Below are 19,725 nucleotides of genomic sequence, written 5' to 3' on the forward strand. Positions count from 1 at the left end.
GATACCAATTGATCAACTTGAAGTCAATTTTTTTTTTTTTGTAGTGTAGATTTTGTTACGTGATTTTTAACACTTTTCTTCTAAGTTAAGTTCTCAAATTTACGAAGAACTCTTGTCCACCAATGCAAACTTCTTTGCTTGTTTGACACCCTATAGGTTCTTCATATACAAAATGAATCCGTATCCAATTGAACAAGTTTACAATGATAGCAGCTTGTTAACAAGTTTTCAATGATTTATGAAGAAATCATAATACTTTGTTTTGTTATTTTATTTCATTCTGAAGTAGCAGGGTATTTACAGCTACTAGATATTTCTGTCCCTTCACATCCCATTCTATTATGCCCCCTGATGACATTATCACAAACTAATGTTATACCTAAACACATTTTCGTAATCCCCTTGTCCCATGGCAGCATCACACACAGTGGTGGCAGTCATTTTAAACTGTCACTCACTTTAGATGCTGCTGTAGCTAAGGTTTAAAATTTTAAATATGGAGTACATATTAAACAATGTAAATGTAAATGTAAATAAATGTAAACAATCTGTAATAACTGACAAAGCAATAGTGACGATCCAATAAAGATACAGCATTGAATTGCACATTGTGTAAACAAGCTGCTGTAAAACTGCCTGAAAAAAAACATTTAAAGCTCTTACTGATGCTTTCTTGAAATTCATTAGTGAACTTAACAAGTTGACTCACTCTGTTGGGACCAGGAGCAAGGCTTTATCAATTAGTTTCTGCATTTGCTGCTCTCATCTACATGTGCAAAGTGGTGGTGCAGCGTTAAACAGACCATGATGTAGAAGCAGGTGTTGATTGTCTTATGTGGAGGCAGAGTTAGACACACTATTACTTAATGAAGTGGCACGCTCTATTTTGCAAATTTGCTTAAAAGTGCCATATAATGAAAATCTGGATATCACTAGGCATAGTTCAGTAATACGAGGTCAGTACATGAAAAGGCACACCATGAATATTAGGCCAATCAGAACAAAACACAGACTGTTGCACACAGGATCATTAATGTGCACTCCCCAGGCTGCATTTGATTGGCCACAATTTTTTCTAGTGAGACTGAAAGAAATTTAGATGATCCCTTTAATGAAAGACCGCCGTATGTATGTGCTGTTGCATGATTTTGATTCCTGAATCCTAGTTAAGTGTGGTGGACAGACAGAGACTGGCACCATCAGTACGTTTAGAAAACATTGTGCTGTGAATTTTTCAGACATGGCACTAGGGATGAACCGATACCACATTTTTACAAACCGATACGAGTATTTTAATAACTCTATACCAAGTATCGTTTCCGATACTTCTTTAATTTGATTTTCATGAAAGTGCGATTAATTAGAAATTAGGTTTTATTTTTTGCATGTAGCAAGGATAAACACACAAATCTTTAACAGTTTTGTAGAAGGCTATTCCAAGCCAAAAATATACACACATTGTTGATAACCTCGTAAATCCATAGAGCATATCGATTATTGATTTAGCATGGGCATTTAAAGGATAAGTTAAACTTGGGCTGACATGCGTTCGCGAATTCACACATTACATAATCGAGTGTGCGTAGTGTACATTACCTTATATCAGGGGTGTCCAAACTTGGTCATGAAGGGCCTGTTTCCTGCAAAGTTTAGATTTAACCCCAATCAGACACACATGGACAAGCTAATCAAGCTCTTACTAGGCTTTCTAAAAACATCCTTTCAGGTGTGTTGAGGCAAGTTGGAGCCAAAATCTGCAGAACATCAGCCCTCTAGGACCGCCTTTGGACACCCCTGCCTTATGGAGTCAGGCTCTTGACATTTACATATTGGGGATACATAACGGCGCATCCGTGGTCAGGTCATCAAAAAAGTAGGCTACATGACGTTTAACTATGGGTAGGTCACGAGTGGATAAGATCAATAGTTGGTTATGCAAACTTTTGTTCTGCACTTCTCATTAGGTGTGAACCTCTTTATGTTTTCTCTCTTTGTCATACAAGATTACTTGGTACAAGAGACACGACAGAGAAGTTAAAACTTAAAAGCAGCTTTCACGCAGACTGTTCAATAAATTTTGTTTTTGGCTGTGTCATAATGTTCTTGGTAACACAAAGCGAGTGTCTGTTTTCCAAGGATAACAAGCTTTTATGGCGGCGCTTCTGATCTGCTGCTTTGTGAATCATGCTGTCGTGTCTTTTTGGTCTCTCAGCAAAAGAGTTTCCTACTTTCTCCCTCCCTGAAGGTTTGGATAGGTGTGATTCTATAGTATGGAGGATGTGATATTTATAGCAGTCAGGTGAGTCATGTGGTGTTTAAACTCTTGAGGTTAAGTTGATTAGAACACAGTTGTGCTGCTGTGTTTGTTACCAATAAGACAATGAGAAGAAATTAGTCATGCTGAATAAGATTTTAACAAATGTGAACTCAAAAAGAGGGGATGTACTGTATGAGCCTGCTGTCAAATCTAAATATAAAGAGAGTATTTCTGTGATTTAAAAAGAAATCCAGATTCTGGCAAAGATAAGCAGGAAAGAGCGTGACTCTTTTTCAGGGCATCAGGTTCATCCCTAAATCAACAGGTTTTGCTCTGCAGAGCTTGTGTTGTCCTCCTGCATTAGTTACGGGAAATGGAAGAGAAGGTCATGGAGTAAATATTAGAATCACAGCACACCCACTGTCTGAACGCTAAAGCAGAGGCTAGGAGAGCAGTAATGGGCTTTTCAAATTTCAGTTTAACCCGGGGTCATTTTAACACACTGGTTATGCTTTATCTTGCAGCAGTACTGCTAATTGATACTGGGTCATCAGGTTTTAAAGAAACACTAATTTTTAAAAAATAAGAAAATAAAGAGCTGTAGAGTTTTTTAAATATTTTTTAATAAGTTCAACTGACCTGTCACATTCACCAGCGATCTAGCATGTGCAGATTGCTGGAGAACTACACATATGCCACTTTAATGAACTACAACTCCCATCATGACACACTAGTTTCTGATTACACACACACACAGGTGTAAACTAATTGTAGACTGATTACATGGACTATACACACCACACACACACCTATCGTGGCTGAGGCTTGTTAAACTGTTTAGTGAGCATTACGAAAAATTTTCCCTTGCCTTGGCGGGTTTGACCTGTACCGTCCATTCGCCTGTTTATTGACCATGCTTTGCATTACTCTGTATGCACCTGTTTGTTCCTGTTTCAACCATTGCTTGCAAGACTATTCTTTTAATAAACTGCAATGGGATCTCTAACTTGGTTGTCATGTGTCCAGCTACTGTTACATCTCCAGGTCTGGCAGGAACACTTTAAGATTAACTTAGAGATATAGATAATTAAACAATTATTAGATTAAATGAAAATTGTCCTGAAAATAGTCCTTAATCAGCTCTCACGAATGTCTCTATGAATGGTTGCGAGTTTTTCAGACGCTGCATAATAACATTTCACCTGCTGCAGCCATGGTACTGCAGCAAAGTTCCTTGATTATTACGCCAAATTAGAGTATATTATATTTGTTAAAACACTTTGATAATTTTTGAGTGAGATGATAGTGGTCTTATGTAATGTAATTCAGTGATCTATGCTAACTAAGCTAAAAGTGTATCCGTCAGACCTGGAAATTGACTGAATGAATTTTAAAAAGTAAAATTGTTTACCTTTTTAGCCTGTTTTCAAAAATGAGGAGTCTCCCTTTAAGATTTTGAATAGCACATTTGTAAGTTGTGCATTATTATTATTATTATTATCATCCTTATTATCATTATTTTATTTATTTTTTTTACACATTTTTTAAACATGATCTAGTGTAATGATAGCAGGGTTCGCACAAGGTGCTTAAAGTGCTTGAATTTGGCTTTTAGAAATTCAAGTCCTGGAAAACCTAAAAAATGAACTTGTTTTGTTAAAGTGTTTAAAAGTGCTTACATTTAAAAGGGAGATTTTGGATGCAATTTCCACACCAAAAACATTTAAATGTTTGTGAACATTTGTGACTATTTAATGCAAAAATACCCACACAAACTGCAATGATTCTGAAGTGATGATTTGACTCATATGAAAGTGTCCAATCACGGTCGACCTTGTTTAGTTTTATGTGAAACGTAAGACTGTTTGCAATCGCAATCTCTTCACTATTAAAGTAGATATTATTTATTTTTGTCCCTTGACTTAACTTTATAAAAAACTATTAGGTGTTTAGAATTGGATTGACACGTGACCAATGACAGTGCTAACAGACTTCTTACTGGCTGTATCAGTGAAACTGAAAAAAGTGAAACTAAGCCTACCAGAAGTTTTAGCAAAGGTGGAGCTTAAATGTCTTTACGATTATAGTAACGATTAAAATTATGCTAGAAATCTTTGCAAATGAGGTATTTAAACATAATAGAAAAAACAACAACTGTATAGATATAAAAATCTTTCGTTTTCACCAATTCAATGTCTTTTAAACAATATCTTAAAGAAAACTTAAATAATAAGCTAAATCAGATTTGTACATTAATGTTTCAGTTCAAATTCATCATTTAATCAATGCATGTTCTCCCTGCACTTGTTTCTCTATAGAAATGTCACTCACTGCTCTGATTGACGTAAACCAGAAATAAAGAAAGAAACGCTGAAAAACACAGAGGAGCGTTTGTCATCACACTGTGTCATTTTTGACTCTTTCTTCAAAGGAGAAGCTCATGACAGTTTCTGCAACTATGAGAAGCACATAAATATTTCATAAGGCAAGCCTTGAGGCCAAACAGGAGGGTGCTAAAGCCCTACCGAAATAACAAGTGTAAAACATTGCTTAACCTGTGGTTACTTTCACATTACTCCTGCCCTAGCTTTCATCTCATGATCCAAAGTATCAACAGAGGAAACGCGCAGAACAGAAAATTTCCATTAGGCACTTCCTCAAGCCAATCAGCTGGCTAATTTCTTTCATCCAGACCCTTTCATCTAGATTCTGAACGTGCTCAATTACTGTTTACCTAAATTTACTTTCTCAAATTCCCACCAAATCTGAGTGAGGGTGTATTTCCTTTCATTCTAAACACGTCCATAACAGTTTACCTGAATTTACTTACCTAAATACCCTCCAAATCTGACTTTGGGTCTATTTTCTTTCATTCTGAACGCGTCTATTAGAGTTTACCTGAATTTAGTTACTCAAATATCCTCCGAATCTGACTGACTGTGTATTTCCTTTCATTCTGAACGCGTCCATTACAGTTTACCTGAGTTTAATTACTCAAATACGCACCACATCTGACTGAGGGTCTTTTTCCTTTCATTAATGTGTGCAGTTTAATTTAGTTAGAAACAACTAATTAATTAGTAACTCATAGCTTTTAACAGTTATATTTATTATATATAAACATATTTAACCAGTAGTTATATATAGTGTATAGATAATGTCATTGTGTACATGTTAAATGAAGTGTACTTGTGTGTTAAGTCTATGTGTTGTCATCGAAGTCTTGGATGGTTGGCATCATCATTATGCCAGTGTAGATCCACCATCCACAGTCACGACAAGCAAAAGCTTCATACATAAATCAAGCATGCAACTCTCATTTTCTACTTTTCCTCTTTATAGGCAGGGGAGATGAGTCACGGTCTCCATTCTTCCTACTCTTCTTCCTGTTATTTATTGCAGAGTTTTTTTTTTAGCTTTGAGTGTTTGATGGCGCTAATGAAAGTACTTGTGAGGGGAATCATCTTCATAAGACATGGCAGATTCACCAATCGTGGGAATGTTCACTAATGCAAAGCTGTAGAAAACTGTATATTCATATTTTCTTCTGCTGTGTCTATCACAGGTCAAGCAGATCATGGAGGAAGCAGTCACAAGGAAGTTTGTTCATGAAGACAGCAGCCATATCGTCTCGTTCTGCGGTAAGTCACAGAAATGCTGAAATAGTTTTAGAAGAAGTATTTTTTAACTGTAAGAACATGCTCATGATGTACTTTGGCATTCAAGGCAGTTTTGACCAGGGGGAAGGTTAAGTGTTTGCTTTGTCATTTTACAAATGACTCTACCTTTACTGCCAAATACCTATTTTATCCACTGAATTTTGTAGATAGAATAAAATTGGCAAAGGTTCCACCAAAGATTTTAGCAGAAATATAATAAAAAATTGACTTTTTATATTTTAACTGTAATGATAGGTTCATACCAAACACGAGGCACTGCGTCACTTGCTCTAGATTACTGATATTTTTCCAAATTGTTCAAAAAAAGGCAACTTAAATGAATTGCGCAAATGCATTGCTCATTCCCTGTCATTTGCGCCACCCAGCAGTAATTTGCATCAATTTTCACATTTGCATTGACTTTGTATGTTATTTACTAGCATGAATAATTAATTCTAAGGTTTGTTTGAACCCTCCATAAAACCAGAAGAGTTTTTTTAAAGCCTGTGTTTAAGTAAATGCACAATGAATTATTGGCTATTAGAAGACATAATGGAATGAAAAATATTGTTATGCACTAAAAGTTTAAAAACTGTGCTGAGCACACTTCAGATCCTTTAGTCTTTGGAGTAGGGGAATGTCTTAGCAGAGAGTAACATCAAAAACCAACCCAGGCTCATTGTGGATATGTACCCAGGTCTACATTTCTGGGGACAGCAAAATACTTAACCGGAGGTACGTATGCACGTTGTTTTTGCAAATCCACCAGAGGCCGCTGTGTAAGTTTTTGATGATCCCATATTCCTCTCAAGTGTATTCTTCTTGCATAAATCCACCAGAGGGCGCAATATACACTTTAGTCGACCAAGCCAGCTTGCTGTCTACTGACTGACAGACCCACCCACCCTCTTCCCTGAACCCAACCGATAGTGTTTTCAAAAGCCATCTTGAAAAAGAAAAGCCATCGTGGCCGTGTGATTTCAACACAATTTCAGCCTGTTGTTTATTTATTCATTTATTTTTTACCTGGTTTCTGGAACAGTTATTTGCCAGACTCGCACCTTGTCGTTGTGGTCAACTCCGCTTTGCGTCTCAAGTTCATACACTGCAAGCTACTGGCCAAACTGGTAACACCAGAAAAGTCATCTGCACTTACTGCAGAGGTAATCTGTCAGCTGTTAGCGCTAAAATTAACAGAAGCCGTCAGCCTAATACCACCCCGTAGTGTTCATTTTAAAGACAAAATGCAGCCAGCAAGACCTCTGGCTACTTAAGTTGTACTCTCCAGAAATGTAGACAGGGGTACAAATCCAAAATGAGCCTGTGTTGCCAAATCTGTAAAAAAAAAATGTGTAACCTAATTTTGTAGGCATTTGATCAAGATAGCCACCGTTATAAAACCTCACTGAGGTTCCTGTTTGCAATTAAGTGGTTTCTATGTATTTTGCTATGGAAAACAAGCATAGCCTTTATTATAAATAATTATAATGAACTGATACCAACATCCAAAAACTGATAATACTGTAATTATGTTCTATTACTTTTTTTAACATGCATGTAGTAATAATATCATTTATTTTATATTTTGACTTGAATATCATCCCATTACCCATCATGGTAAATTTTTATTGGATTTATTGCAATGTAAAGCCTTCAAACTGGATTGTTGTGGTTGAGTCTATCCATGTTATTGACATTTAAATTCACTTACTACTAGTTTTTTTCAAAGATACATTTATCACCAAACTCAAACACTTTTGAGTCAGTAAAAAAAACAATAACACATTTACTCTAAAACTTATTCTTTAGATGTTGAGCATGGCTTAATCAGTTAGTTCGCCACCTGTCTTTCAGCTAAAATTAATACTATACTTTCATTCTGCTATAATGTTTAATTTTTCTTATGTGGATCAAAATGGCTGTATTTATGGGCTTATTAAATTGGTAGTGGCACCAACTAAAGAATTAATTAATAATTAGAAAAAATTGCTCCAGTAGAAACTTTTTTTTTTTACAAAGTGTGACCATTTAGTGTTAATCTGGAGCTCTTCTAATAGGCTAGGTGCTCAGTACACATTTATTATATAGAACGTTTAAATTAAAAGGATTTAACTGAGGAATATTTCTTGTAACATTGCGCTAACTATGTTACAAGTGCTATTAGTGCTTCTTTAATTCAATGCACCATTTTCTTTAGTCAGTGTTGCCCAAACTTTTTCATATAAAGGGCCAAAAACCAAATATCATTGAGAGCCTTGGGTCAAAGATAAATAAACCAAACGGGTGTACATTAAAGTTGCCATGGATAGTTTCCTAATTAATTAAATAATATTTAAATATAAATAGAAAACATCACTTTGAATTTTATTGTAATAAGAACATAATAACATTTATAAGACAGTGGAGTTCAATGTTGAATACACTAGTCAAGCAGAATCTGGCTTTGCTTTGATTCACTTACCAAAGTCTCTGCATCGGGTGACAAAATGTACAATTTAAACTAAATTACAGCGTTTAAATTAAAACATTTTATTTCAGTTAGCTTTTTTGTAGCTTAGCAATAAAACAAACAAATAAAAGGTTACATTATATTTGAAATGGCAATCTCCCTGTCCTATATAGCATCCATATCATTCACCCTCTCTTCTCAAATGGGTTGGCAGGCCAGATCAAAGGTTACCATGGACCAACTTTGACCTGCGGGCCCTAGTTTGGGCATCTCTGCCCTAAAGTATTTAATTCTTTTAGTTTTGAAGTTGTAGAATATCTCTTTCTGGAATACAACTTTGCGATTTTCTATGTAAGCTAGATGAAATAGACACATTGACTTTTCTGACTTCAAAAAAAAAAAAAAACAGTCTCCATCTAATCTCACACATATTGATTCATTTCAAGGAGACAGATCTAAAAGAGAGATCATTTTCATCTTTTTCCCATGGAAGCCTCTGGGGATGGTCTGTGTTGCAGTACCTGCCAAGTGTTGGGCAGCCTTGATGATTTGGCCAAATCCCAGGTAGACCAAACATTCAGTGGGAGTAGAGGGAACAAATGTTTATTGAGTGTAGATTATCGCAAATTGATGATTTCGGTGTGTATGAACCAGTAAGTGAATGTGCAATCGATCATCATAAGTGCTGCCCGCTGTTTGTCAGCAGAAGATCTCTCCACATAATGAAGTTATCGCTCTTCCAAACACACACACACACACACACACACACACACACACACACACACACACACACACACACACACACACACACACACACACACACAGATGAACACCTTCTCTGTAGCTGTGCAAATTGACAATGAGATATTACAATATAGTGTTTAATGATCGAGCGAAGCGTCAACACAATAAATGAGTAGTTCAGGTTCTGCCAGGTCATATTTACCGTGTTAGATGAAGCTTATATAGTCCTGTCCAGCTTTATTCATATTTACATTTAATATTTTAATATTTTATAAACAACTCAAGGATGCTTGAAACCATACCACCTTCCCTTGAATTTAATCAGCAACGCTCAGTGAGAGGTCAAACGCTGTCGGCAGGTTTAAAAGATTGTTTTTCTCTCTCTGTATCCAAGCAATTATTGTTCTCAAGCCGTTCAAGCTTACAGAAGCATCTAGTTAAGCAACTTTCTTCAGCCCCACTGTGATTTTTCTGAGTAACACCAATCAAAGTAACTTGAAAATTACCTTTTGATTAATCGCCTTGTTAACCTATTTTATTATGTGTGTGTGTAGCAGAGGGATTTGGTGGATGATTATTGGACCCGTGTGCATTGCTGGTTTCTGGTTTTAGCCGGTTGTTTGCTCTCCTTTAATTCACTGAGCTCTGATTCATCGTGACTCTTCTGCCCCGCTCTGTCTCCATCTCAAGTCCTCTCAACTGTCTTCTGCCACATCACTGAACCTCTGTCAGCAGAAACACAAAAGGTCATGGAAGAGGCGACTATGTGAAAAATATTTCCCCCGCGAGATCTGTTTAACATTTCATTGCCACTAAAATTAAATTAATATCTTTTTGCTGAAGTTTCAGATGTTTATCCTTTAAAAAAACTGGGCTCCATTTAACGTTCAAGGCACAAAGTCTTAAGCACTTGGACACACGTCCTATTCTTATGCCCCATATGGTGATGCGTACGTCTCCAAAACTCAACTGGAGATAAGTAAATAAACTTGTTTTTATTAAACCAAATATAAAAATGCATATAATAAATAATCAACCAATAATAGTAACATTGTACTAACACAAATTGTCATGAATAAACTGAAAAAAGCCCCCGAAATAAACAGACTTGATTCTGGGAATCCTGTCCTGGAGTCAATTCCGGTACTAAAGTCCATTGAGAGTTGATGAAATCGACTCTTTTGGAGTTGACTCTCCATCCCTAGTGTAAGTGTTTAAACCTGCAAAGGTGCATAAATAACATGCTCTGCGCTGGACTTTAGACCTGCTTTTTGTTCAAATGGTTGCAAGTTGCAAATGGATTTGCTGCTTAAACAACGTGGCGCAAAACGTGTAAATTAGGTTGCGCTAGTCTGAAAATCAAGCCATACAAGTCTTGCGCCTTATTGCCTTAGTGTATAATAGGGCCTTCATAGTCTCAAATGTATTCTCTCTAAAGGTTTTTTTTTCTAATGAATCAGAGACAAGCTTGGTGCTTAAAGACCCCCTGTGGTTAAGGTTTAAAGTCTGGTGTTTTTAGTTTGCTTAAAGAGAATTAGCTGTTTGCTTACTCACACTTATGTAGGTTGAGGCATTGGTTAGCCTTTTTATGATAAAAGTTGACAAATCAATACTTTTAAAATGGTGCCTGTGCATAAATAGTCCTCAATTGAGCCTTTTAAAAAAGAGCCATAAACCACTAATCCAAAAAATAACCTATCTGTGCAGGAAAGTGACCATGATTTAAATTATCATGGTCACACTTTATTTAAGGGTACAATTCCTGCTATTAACAAACCGTTAACTAAGAATTTGGTCCAAAACTTGTAGTTTGCTGCTCATTATTGGTTAGTAAGGTTTAGGTATTGGGTAGAATTAAGCATGTAGAATAAGATTATGCGGAATTGTACTTTATAAGTACAAATAAACAATAGTAGGCAGGTAATAAGCTACTAGTTAATGCACTGTAAAGAATGCTGGGTTCCACACAATCGATTTGTGGACAACATGAAGGAATTAAGTTCGCTAATTTGTTTTACTAATTTAAGTGGATTGAACATAAAACAATTACCCTGTCGGAAAAAAGTCAAGAATTATGTTGATTTAAAATAAGTAGTTTGAACAAAAAGAAAACATTATGTATAATGAGAATTGGTCCTTAAAGGGTCACGAAACACCAAAACACATTTTTTGAGCTGTTGACAGTCGTATATGTGTCCCACACTGCTAAAAACACTATTAGGACACCTATATTTCACTAAAAAGTGTAAATTGGTTGTTTTTGCGTTATTTCAAGCAAATTCATACTTCCGGTTTGAAACGAATTTTTGAAGCTGCGTCACGGCCATGACATAATAGCGTTGTATTCCAGCGTGCAGACTGGGCGTCTGTGCCAGAGTGAGTCTTATTACGTCTTACAGTGTGTTGCTTTAATGCATGAGTAAGGCTTGGTTCAAACCAATCAGCGCGCTCTATTGTGCAACTTCATTAATATTCATTACTGTCAGAGTGTAGACGGCAAAGACGCCACGTTGTGTTGGCAAAACAAGCGTAAAGTGTTGCTTTTATAGTTTGCTGCAGTTAAGTTTCGTTTTCATTTTCTCTCTGTGAGAGCGCAGACTTACGCGTGGATTAACAGTGTACGCGACGCGCGACAACAATAACTTACGTGTCTAAGGAGGATTATTGTTTACCTGAGAGCTGTTCTCATCTGCAAACGCTGAGATCCAGATTCGCTTGTAGTCTTCTCTTCATAAAGACGCGGCTCTAGTTGCTGGTGATTGTCCCGTCTCTACAGATTTGGTAAGTGAGCGACCAGTGCTCTTTGTTTATTCAGTTCGTATTGTATTCGTATCAAACAAACTAACAGTTACAACCAAACTATAACCTCGTGTTGGATTTTGTGACCGGAATAACACACGCGGCTTTCTGACGCTACCTGCCGTGTGTATCTAAGTTTCCGGGAAATGCGGAGGTTTTTTTTCTCTCATTCGCCGTGCGGTATCAAACATGGCATGGAAAATACACGCTTAGAGCAGCGCCTCGAATCAAATATCGCGTTTGTCGGGAGGGACATTAATGAATTCCCTGAATGAAAGAGCCAAACTGCAGTTAAAGTCCACCATTTAATAATTTGGCAAATAATTCGACAACAGATGTCCATGTAAACACAGTCAAATTGTCCGCTGTGGGTGTGTGTTTTGACTCTGAAATTCAGCGCGCCCAAATAGACACTCCCATACCAAGCCTCTTTTCTTCCTCCGGCACTCCCCCCTAAACAGAGCTGGACATGCCCACTTTTCTGACTTTTTCCAAAGTAGAGGTGTGAAAACACACTGCTGAAACGAGGGGGTTTCATAGCCCTTTAAACTAAAGGTGTTCCTGTAACATTAGGAGTCGGGTGACAATGGAGGTGAGGGTCCAAACGCAGTTTATTAACCGCTTAGTCAGGCAAGGATCAAACAAGAAGAAACCGTATCATGAGGGTGATCCAATAGTCACAGGCAGAGGTCAGTGCAGGTGCCAAACAGGATAAACGCGGCAAGGATCTCAAGGCACTCCAAGACTAGACAAAGAAAACTCTTTGTAATGTTATAGGTATAAATACAACAAGACTCAGCAATGTGTATGTATGTTGTATGTTGTGTGTTTATGCTGTGTGTGTGCAATCAGTGATAGAACTGGAACTGGTGTGTGTAAGAGGTGCATGATGGGATTTGAAGTCCAGTTCCGTGACTTGTGACGATTTGTAGTTCTTTAGCGATCTGCAACTGCTAGATTGCTGGTGATTTTGACAGTTACAATTATCATACTTTTAAAATAAAAGTCCCGAGCATGTTCACAACACTCTGGACTGTGATATAAACAAAAAATAAGCGAAATAATCTTCTTGACAAACTGACTGTATCATCAGGGGCCATAGGTATTAATTTTCTATGTTTTCTTTTTTACTCAAAGTGCATCTAGATTTGCAACAACACAAGGGTGAGCTAGTCAGGCTTCAAAACAAAAGCAGGAATACTGGAGGAGATAATAAAGAACCTGATCGTTGTGCCATTGTAGATGATTTACAACGTAAGTATTTATGCTAATAGTGTAATGGTGTAATATTACTGCTGCTTCTAGTGTGGCACTGGCAGATAATAGCAGATGAATGGAGGGTAGCCAGACTCTGCTGGCTGCCCATGGGGGAGTAATTAGCCATCATTATTATAGCGATGTTTACACACTGCAGATGGAAATGTCAACACTGACATTTCTCATCATCACAGATATGGGATACAATTATCAACCTTGCATATTTCAGTAAGATTTTAAGACTTCTCCTAATTTCATCACGAATCTGCACATGGCTTTAAAAGCATGCTGTTCGTCACTCAGACGCTTTTACGTCATTATGTTGCGGAGTAAAGTGCTGGTCAGTGAGAGTGGAGGGTGTCATATATATATCCAGGTTTCGCTCTGTGACAGTGTGATTAGAAACCATTAGTGTCAGCGATGTGATTACATTTTTAATGAGCGTTTGAGATCAGGGTCGGGGGTGGCTCCCTCTCCCTGTGCCATTTCCTGTGACAATGAGGTTGAGGCTTGTTTGTTGCCCTGAATATTGCTTCGGAAACTTGTTTGGCTGGAATATGATTTTCTTGCCATCTCTCTCTCTTTGCATGTTTCCTTTCACTTTTTTGAATAAAGCTGCTTTCAATTACCTTGCATACTGATTCATCATTTCCCTCTCTCAGTATAATGACTGAATTGAGAATCAGGTGGAATAAAAAAAATGTAGGTCTACTTTGCATTTCGGCCATAATGCATCTAGATAGATAGCTTCAGAGCCTGTTAGGATGTGGTTTTGTCAATTCAATCGTAAGTGGTCAACAGTAAATTCAGGTGTGGACGAGGTTAAAAAACGTTTTAGCTTGTTTATTTTTGACCACGACCAGAGGTAGTTTTAAATGTTTTTAATTGGGTTGTTTATGTAGTGTTGAGAAATGCATTCATACAGTATGCATTATAAATAAAATAAATGAGCAATTCCAGCGTTCCGGGTGTGACATTAGCCGTAAAAACTCAAAACATAAATTCGCATAGACAGTATATGTTAACATTATATTGAACTTTTGTTTATATTTTCCAAAACAACTGACCACAGAGTTTAGGGACCAGAAAAATATGAATCTGTAAACATGTTTTGTACTTTAAATGAGGAAAATGAACATGCATTATGAATGTGACAAAAAAGGTCTGCAGGTTTACAGCATACTGCATACTTTGTAGAGTTTCTGTGAATTAAATTACACAACCCAAAAGAAAAAATAATAATCAAAAGGATAAGAGTCGGATCTCTGTAAAAAATGATTGATTTTATTTTCTGTAATATTTTCACATTTATTAGGAAAAAGTGTCGTTATGGACATGACATCTCTCCATTATGGATGTGACAGGTGTGAAATTGCCACTTGTGTGACTTTGGTAAATAAAATAGAATAGTTTGAAAACATTGACGGATGCATTTTTGACTATTTCTATAGTTCTTTTAAATACAAGGCTTCACAAAAAAACCCAGCAACGGTTTCTGTATTTTGGTGAAAACTTTTTTTCATGGCAAGGTTGACATTTGCATTAGAATTAGAATTGCTCAAATGCATTCAAACCAGTACAGACCATCTGCTGACCAAATAGTATTACATATTAGTAGTTCTAAATTTTAGTTGTTTTAGTAGATGTTGGATGGATGATGGATGGATAACCATAAGCTTGTTCTGTCTACAGTTCTGTTTTTTGCAAAATATGACAGCATTCATAGTATTAAGCCTGGTTTATACTTCTTCGTCAAGTGACCAGAGTAACCCACAGCACAAGCAATGCGTGTAGCTCTGCATTTAAACTTCTGCGAGCTGTTTCTGTTAGTTTGCATAACACTTCCGAAACGCTAGTTGGCAGTAAAGTGTTAATGTTTCTTCGTGTCGAGTTTTTTTGCTGGTTTTTTGTTTTTTCTGAACACTTCCTGAATGTACAACTGGCTCAAACTCGCTCATTTTGAGGCAGGAACCGGCGGACGTGCAACAACTTTTACCATGAGGTAAACACAAAACAAAACTTTCCATCCGGAGCTCCTTTACGGGACTCTACACTTGTAAAGAATCGCTCCATCGGACTCAAGCGGCTCTCGGTCCCGCCCAGACTCGTCATTGAGCCGACCAATCACAGAGCTTGCGCTACGGGTCGTTGCGACGTGTAGTCATATTTTTTGAGAGGTTCACGTCAGTGACGCTGACAGCCACGGCGTAGGGCTATGCGTCAACGCATAGGCTGCGTCATAGCATACGTGTGCACTTGACGCAGAAGTATAAATAAGCCTTTAAATGGCACCTATTTTACCCCTTTTACAAGATGTAAGATAAGCCTTTGGTGTTTCCAGAAAGTTTCAGCTTAAAATACTAATTTGATTATTTATGTAGCCTCCAGAATCTGCCCATCTTGTTGTCTGAATACATTGTTGCTGTTTTTTGTAGTCTTTTTTTGAGCTGCTCATTTGCCTACCGTTCACACATGTGCACCTGCATCTTATCATGCGTTACATCAGGCAAACAGCACAGAGATAGAATCCGATGAAGCTGAAATACAGAAGTACCAAGTAAGTTTATTTTATTTATTTGTGGTGGTGTTCAAGCCTTTCTGAAATGATGAGGCCTTAAAATCATTGGAGCTGGTGTCCTGCAAAGTTTAGTTCCAATCAGACTCACCTGGGCTAGCTAATCAAGCTCTTATTAGGCTTTCTAGAAACATTCTTGCAGGTGTGTTGAGGCAAACTGGAGCTAAAATCTGCAGGACACCAGCTCTTGCAAAAGTGAGTGGCCAACGTTTTCATGATTCTGCTTGTTTTAATAGAAGCACTCTGAAATTCTGAAACTCATCCTGTCGAGTAAACAAAATAAGAAGCTTGTGAACGATTCAAATGAATATCCTCTCACAAGATAAAGTCTGTGAGACCTTTGAACCCGTTTGATGGTCCGTCCTTTCACCGCTCATTCATTTCACCTGCTTATTTGATTAGTCCTCTTTCTTTGGCTTGAATCAATTTAGGCTGGTCAAAGAGAAGCAATGAATACAGCGTCGGATGAAAGCAGCTGCTGTGTTTGTATAAACGTGCATCTCTCTTAATACTTCGACTAAAGGTTTTGGAATGGGTTTTCCTTATGTTTATCTCTCCGACATTCAGTCTGCCACACCGGAGACAAATAATGGGCAAGATGAGGAGATAAACAAGAAACGCTCAGATACAAGCACAGAAGAGATTGTGCAGATTATAAATGGAGGAGAGGGAGTGTCATAAAGTGCTGGAGTCAGACGAAAACACTAAATATCAAGACAAAAAACTAAAAGTGACACATTGCACAGAAGAAAAGGCTGAAAAGAACAGGACGAGGCAGAGATGAGCACAAAACAGCCGATGTTGTTCCAGAGCCCTGCCCAGCTCTCAGTGAACACCGAGTGCTCCATCAGTGAGGGTTTCCATGGCTACACAGGCTTTCCCCCGACCCCATCTGAGCACATTCACAAGATTAGTCCTGGGAGCCGCACTATCAGCTCTGCAGACGCTGCCACGTAGTGCTGTGTTTCTTAGTCCACGTATTTGTTTTCCATCTCTCTCTGGGTGTTGTTGTTTTTTTACACACACGCGAGTTAGCTATGCAAACCACCTGTTGTTTAATTAACACAATTTTTGCTGCATATGCACAAGATGATTTTGCAGTATTTATGTTAGTCTCATGTTTTACTATATTACACCCAGTGTATGTTCTCAGATGTGTATAGCAACATTTTGTTTGTTGTTTGTTGTTGTTGTTTTTTTCAGCAAGACTAAGGTTAAAATATACACATGGATAGATTAGATACTACAGTAACAGTCAATGCTGTAACTTTGATTTGAGTAATTGAGAGGGGGACAGAAAAATTCCAATTCCCTGCGTTTTCATACATTAGGGACTATGGTGGCAAAATCCATGATATAAGTACAGTAGGTTGTTTAAATGAACTTTAATTTCAAATGACCTAAAAATGAAAAATAAAACAAAGTGAAATCAAATAAACTTCATGAACTATGTGTGCTGAATCATTATTTGTAATATAAGTAAAGTTTCATTAACTAATTTAGAGAGGAGCACGTGATATGATTGTGCACTGCTGGCCACTCATCCGTAATCAGTAATAATCCAATCAGACTGATCCTACCTTAATATAAATGGATAACTTTCTCCTTATTCCTTATATCTTCTTTTTGGAAGAATCCCCCCTTCCACCCCATCTTTTCCTTTTTCTCCCATTCTAAAGGGGGAGCGATCGAGACCTACCTGATCTCGGATCCTCTGATATGCTTCTAGACCGGGCGGGAGCCCTGGGCTCAAATATCTCCGAGCTCCGAGCTCTTTCTCTCCTGGGACAGCATGCCAAACCTGCTATAAATGCCAAGCATATCTAAGTTGAAATTGCAGGTAGACTGCATCAAACTTAATACTGCAAAATTAAAACTCCTACTGCACCCAAACCGGTCTGAGCTGGAATCGAACTGCCGGTTCTTTGTATGGGAGTTGGTTGCTCTAACAAGGAGGCTAAAGACCATGGGCTCTGGTGTCTGTTGCTTGAGCACCTTTTGGGGTCAGAGGACTGGGACCTGCAAGCACTTTGATAGCTGGCCTCTGTTACACTCACCCCCCTAAACCTCACTCCCATCCTGGAAAATACAATTATTCTGACCTGATCTAATATACTGAATCATCCAACTTGTTTACTGTAACTTTTTTATCTATGTTTACATGAAAGTTTTCTATTTGTGCTTGGTGTTTCATCGCTTACATCTCTAAAACAATCATTTTAATCGCAATACCTGCTCATTGGAACTTTCACTTATTTAACTTTTCACTTAAGCCGTTACATTGTTATCCTGTAAATAAATGGTGATGCATTTTTCCCTCAGTCCTTTGAATAGAAATTTCAAAAAACACTTATTTGAACCAGAATCATAAACAAAAGATGAAAAAAAGAACAGCTTTACAAAACAATATACATGTTATTACTGTCACTTCGATTACTTTAGTGCACCCTTGCAGAATAAAATGTAAAAAAGACATATTGCAAATGTCTGAACAGTAGTCTACTTTCTGGAAGAGTAGTTGAAAGTATGATTCTTGAAAGCGTGGTCACTTTTTGCAATCATCCCTGTTTTTCTGTTCCTCAGATACACAAAAAGCCTTTGATGGACTGGTGTAATGTGTTCGGTCTTGTTGGAAAATGATCCATTAATGCAATATTGTCCATTTTCTCTGTCCATAAATGTGTATGTAGCTGCCGTCGAAGCCTGTGTGCTTCATGGATTGAAGAGGAGAGCTGCTGGTTTCTTAAGAAGCAACAAAATAGCGGCGCTGTTCACCAAAGTGGCCAAAAACTTCCCTCCGGCTGAAGAGCTGTGCAGAAAAGCCCAGGAACTGGAGCTGGTCTTTGAGAACAGGTCAGACCATACTTTACAACACACAGCTAAGACTCATTCAGATATAGAGAAAATAAATTAACACAACAGGTGTATATGTAATGGGTATAGGGTTTTGGTGAACACACTGAGGAAGGTATTGTGTGTTTTCCATCCTTTGGTGCTAGATGCACATCTAACTTCAAAGGGAAAACTGATTCTGTGAGTTTAGATTTAATTCAATTCAGTTAATCTTTATTTGTATAGCGCTTTTACAATGTAGATTGTGTCAAAGTAGATTCACATAGAAGATAATAGTGAATTGAAACAGTGTCAGTTCAGTTCAGTAGATCATACTTTCATATGCAGATTTCCTATACCCAATTCATATAGTCATTTTATTTTAAATTTATTTTGTGCACACAACCTAGAAACCTGCAATGCATTTGCATTTGGCAACAAATTTTTTGAATGTTTGCATCTCATCTCGTTTTTATTATTAATCCTTTGTTTAGCCAGGAAGTCACATCTCTTTGATCCACTAAAAGCAACTTGCCAATAAATACTGTTCATGGAAAAATTATATTCAGTTGTTCTGAAGTACCCTGTAAAAAAATGGTAGCTGTGGTTTGCAGAATTTTACCATTAAAAATAAAATTTTCCTTTATTATTATTATTATTATTATTATTGTTGTAGTATTATATTAAACTCCAGTATTTCTTTAATTTACCAATGTTAATTCACTTACATTTTTAAGGATGATAAACTTCTACATTGCACCTTTGTAATACACAGAAAGAAATGCCACCAAAACAGGTGGTGATGAGAAAGTCATAATGATAATAAGAAATTCATAATGAATCAAAGCTCACAAATTGTACTTTGTTGTTCTTTTAGTAGCTATTTAAGTCGTGCAAAATTATATTTAATCTAAAACCATTTTATTAACCATATTATATGCTTTTTATTTTAACATACATTCATTCATTCATTTTCATTTCAGCTTAGTCCCTTTATTAATCGGTTGTCGCCACAGCGGAATGAATTGCCAACTTATCCAGCATATGTTTTACACAGCAGATGCCTTTCGAGCTGCAACCCATCACTGGGAAACACCCATACACTCTTGTTCACACACATACACTACAGACAATTTAACTTATCCAAATCACC

At 37.2% G+C, this 19,725-nt stretch overlaps 1 protein-coding gene across 4 annotated transcripts in view; it reads left to right on the forward strand.

The window, feature by feature from the left end:
- The window catches only part of sgsm1a (small G protein signaling modulator 1a), a 131,229-nt gene that overhangs the window by 66,376 nt on the left and 45,128 nt on the right, over positions 1–19,725 (forward strand). For all 4 annotated transcript variants that reach the window (XM_073952078.1, XM_009301381.5, XM_009301382.5 and 1 more), the window contains 2 exons: positions 5,823–5,898; positions 18,431–18,593. In XM_073952078.1, the coding sequence (XP_073808179.1) occupies positions 5,823–5,898; positions 18,431–18,593 (239 nt within the window). The remainder of the gene's footprint in view (positions 1–5,822; positions 5,899–18,430; positions 18,594–19,725) is intronic.

Source organism: Danio rerio, chromosome 5, assembly GCF_049306965.1.
Source record: "Danio rerio strain Tuebingen ecotype United States chromosome 5, GRCz12tu, whole genome shotgun sequence".
NCBI classification, from domain to species: Eukaryota; Metazoa; Chordata; class Actinopteri; order Cypriniformes; family Danionidae; genus Danio; species Danio rerio.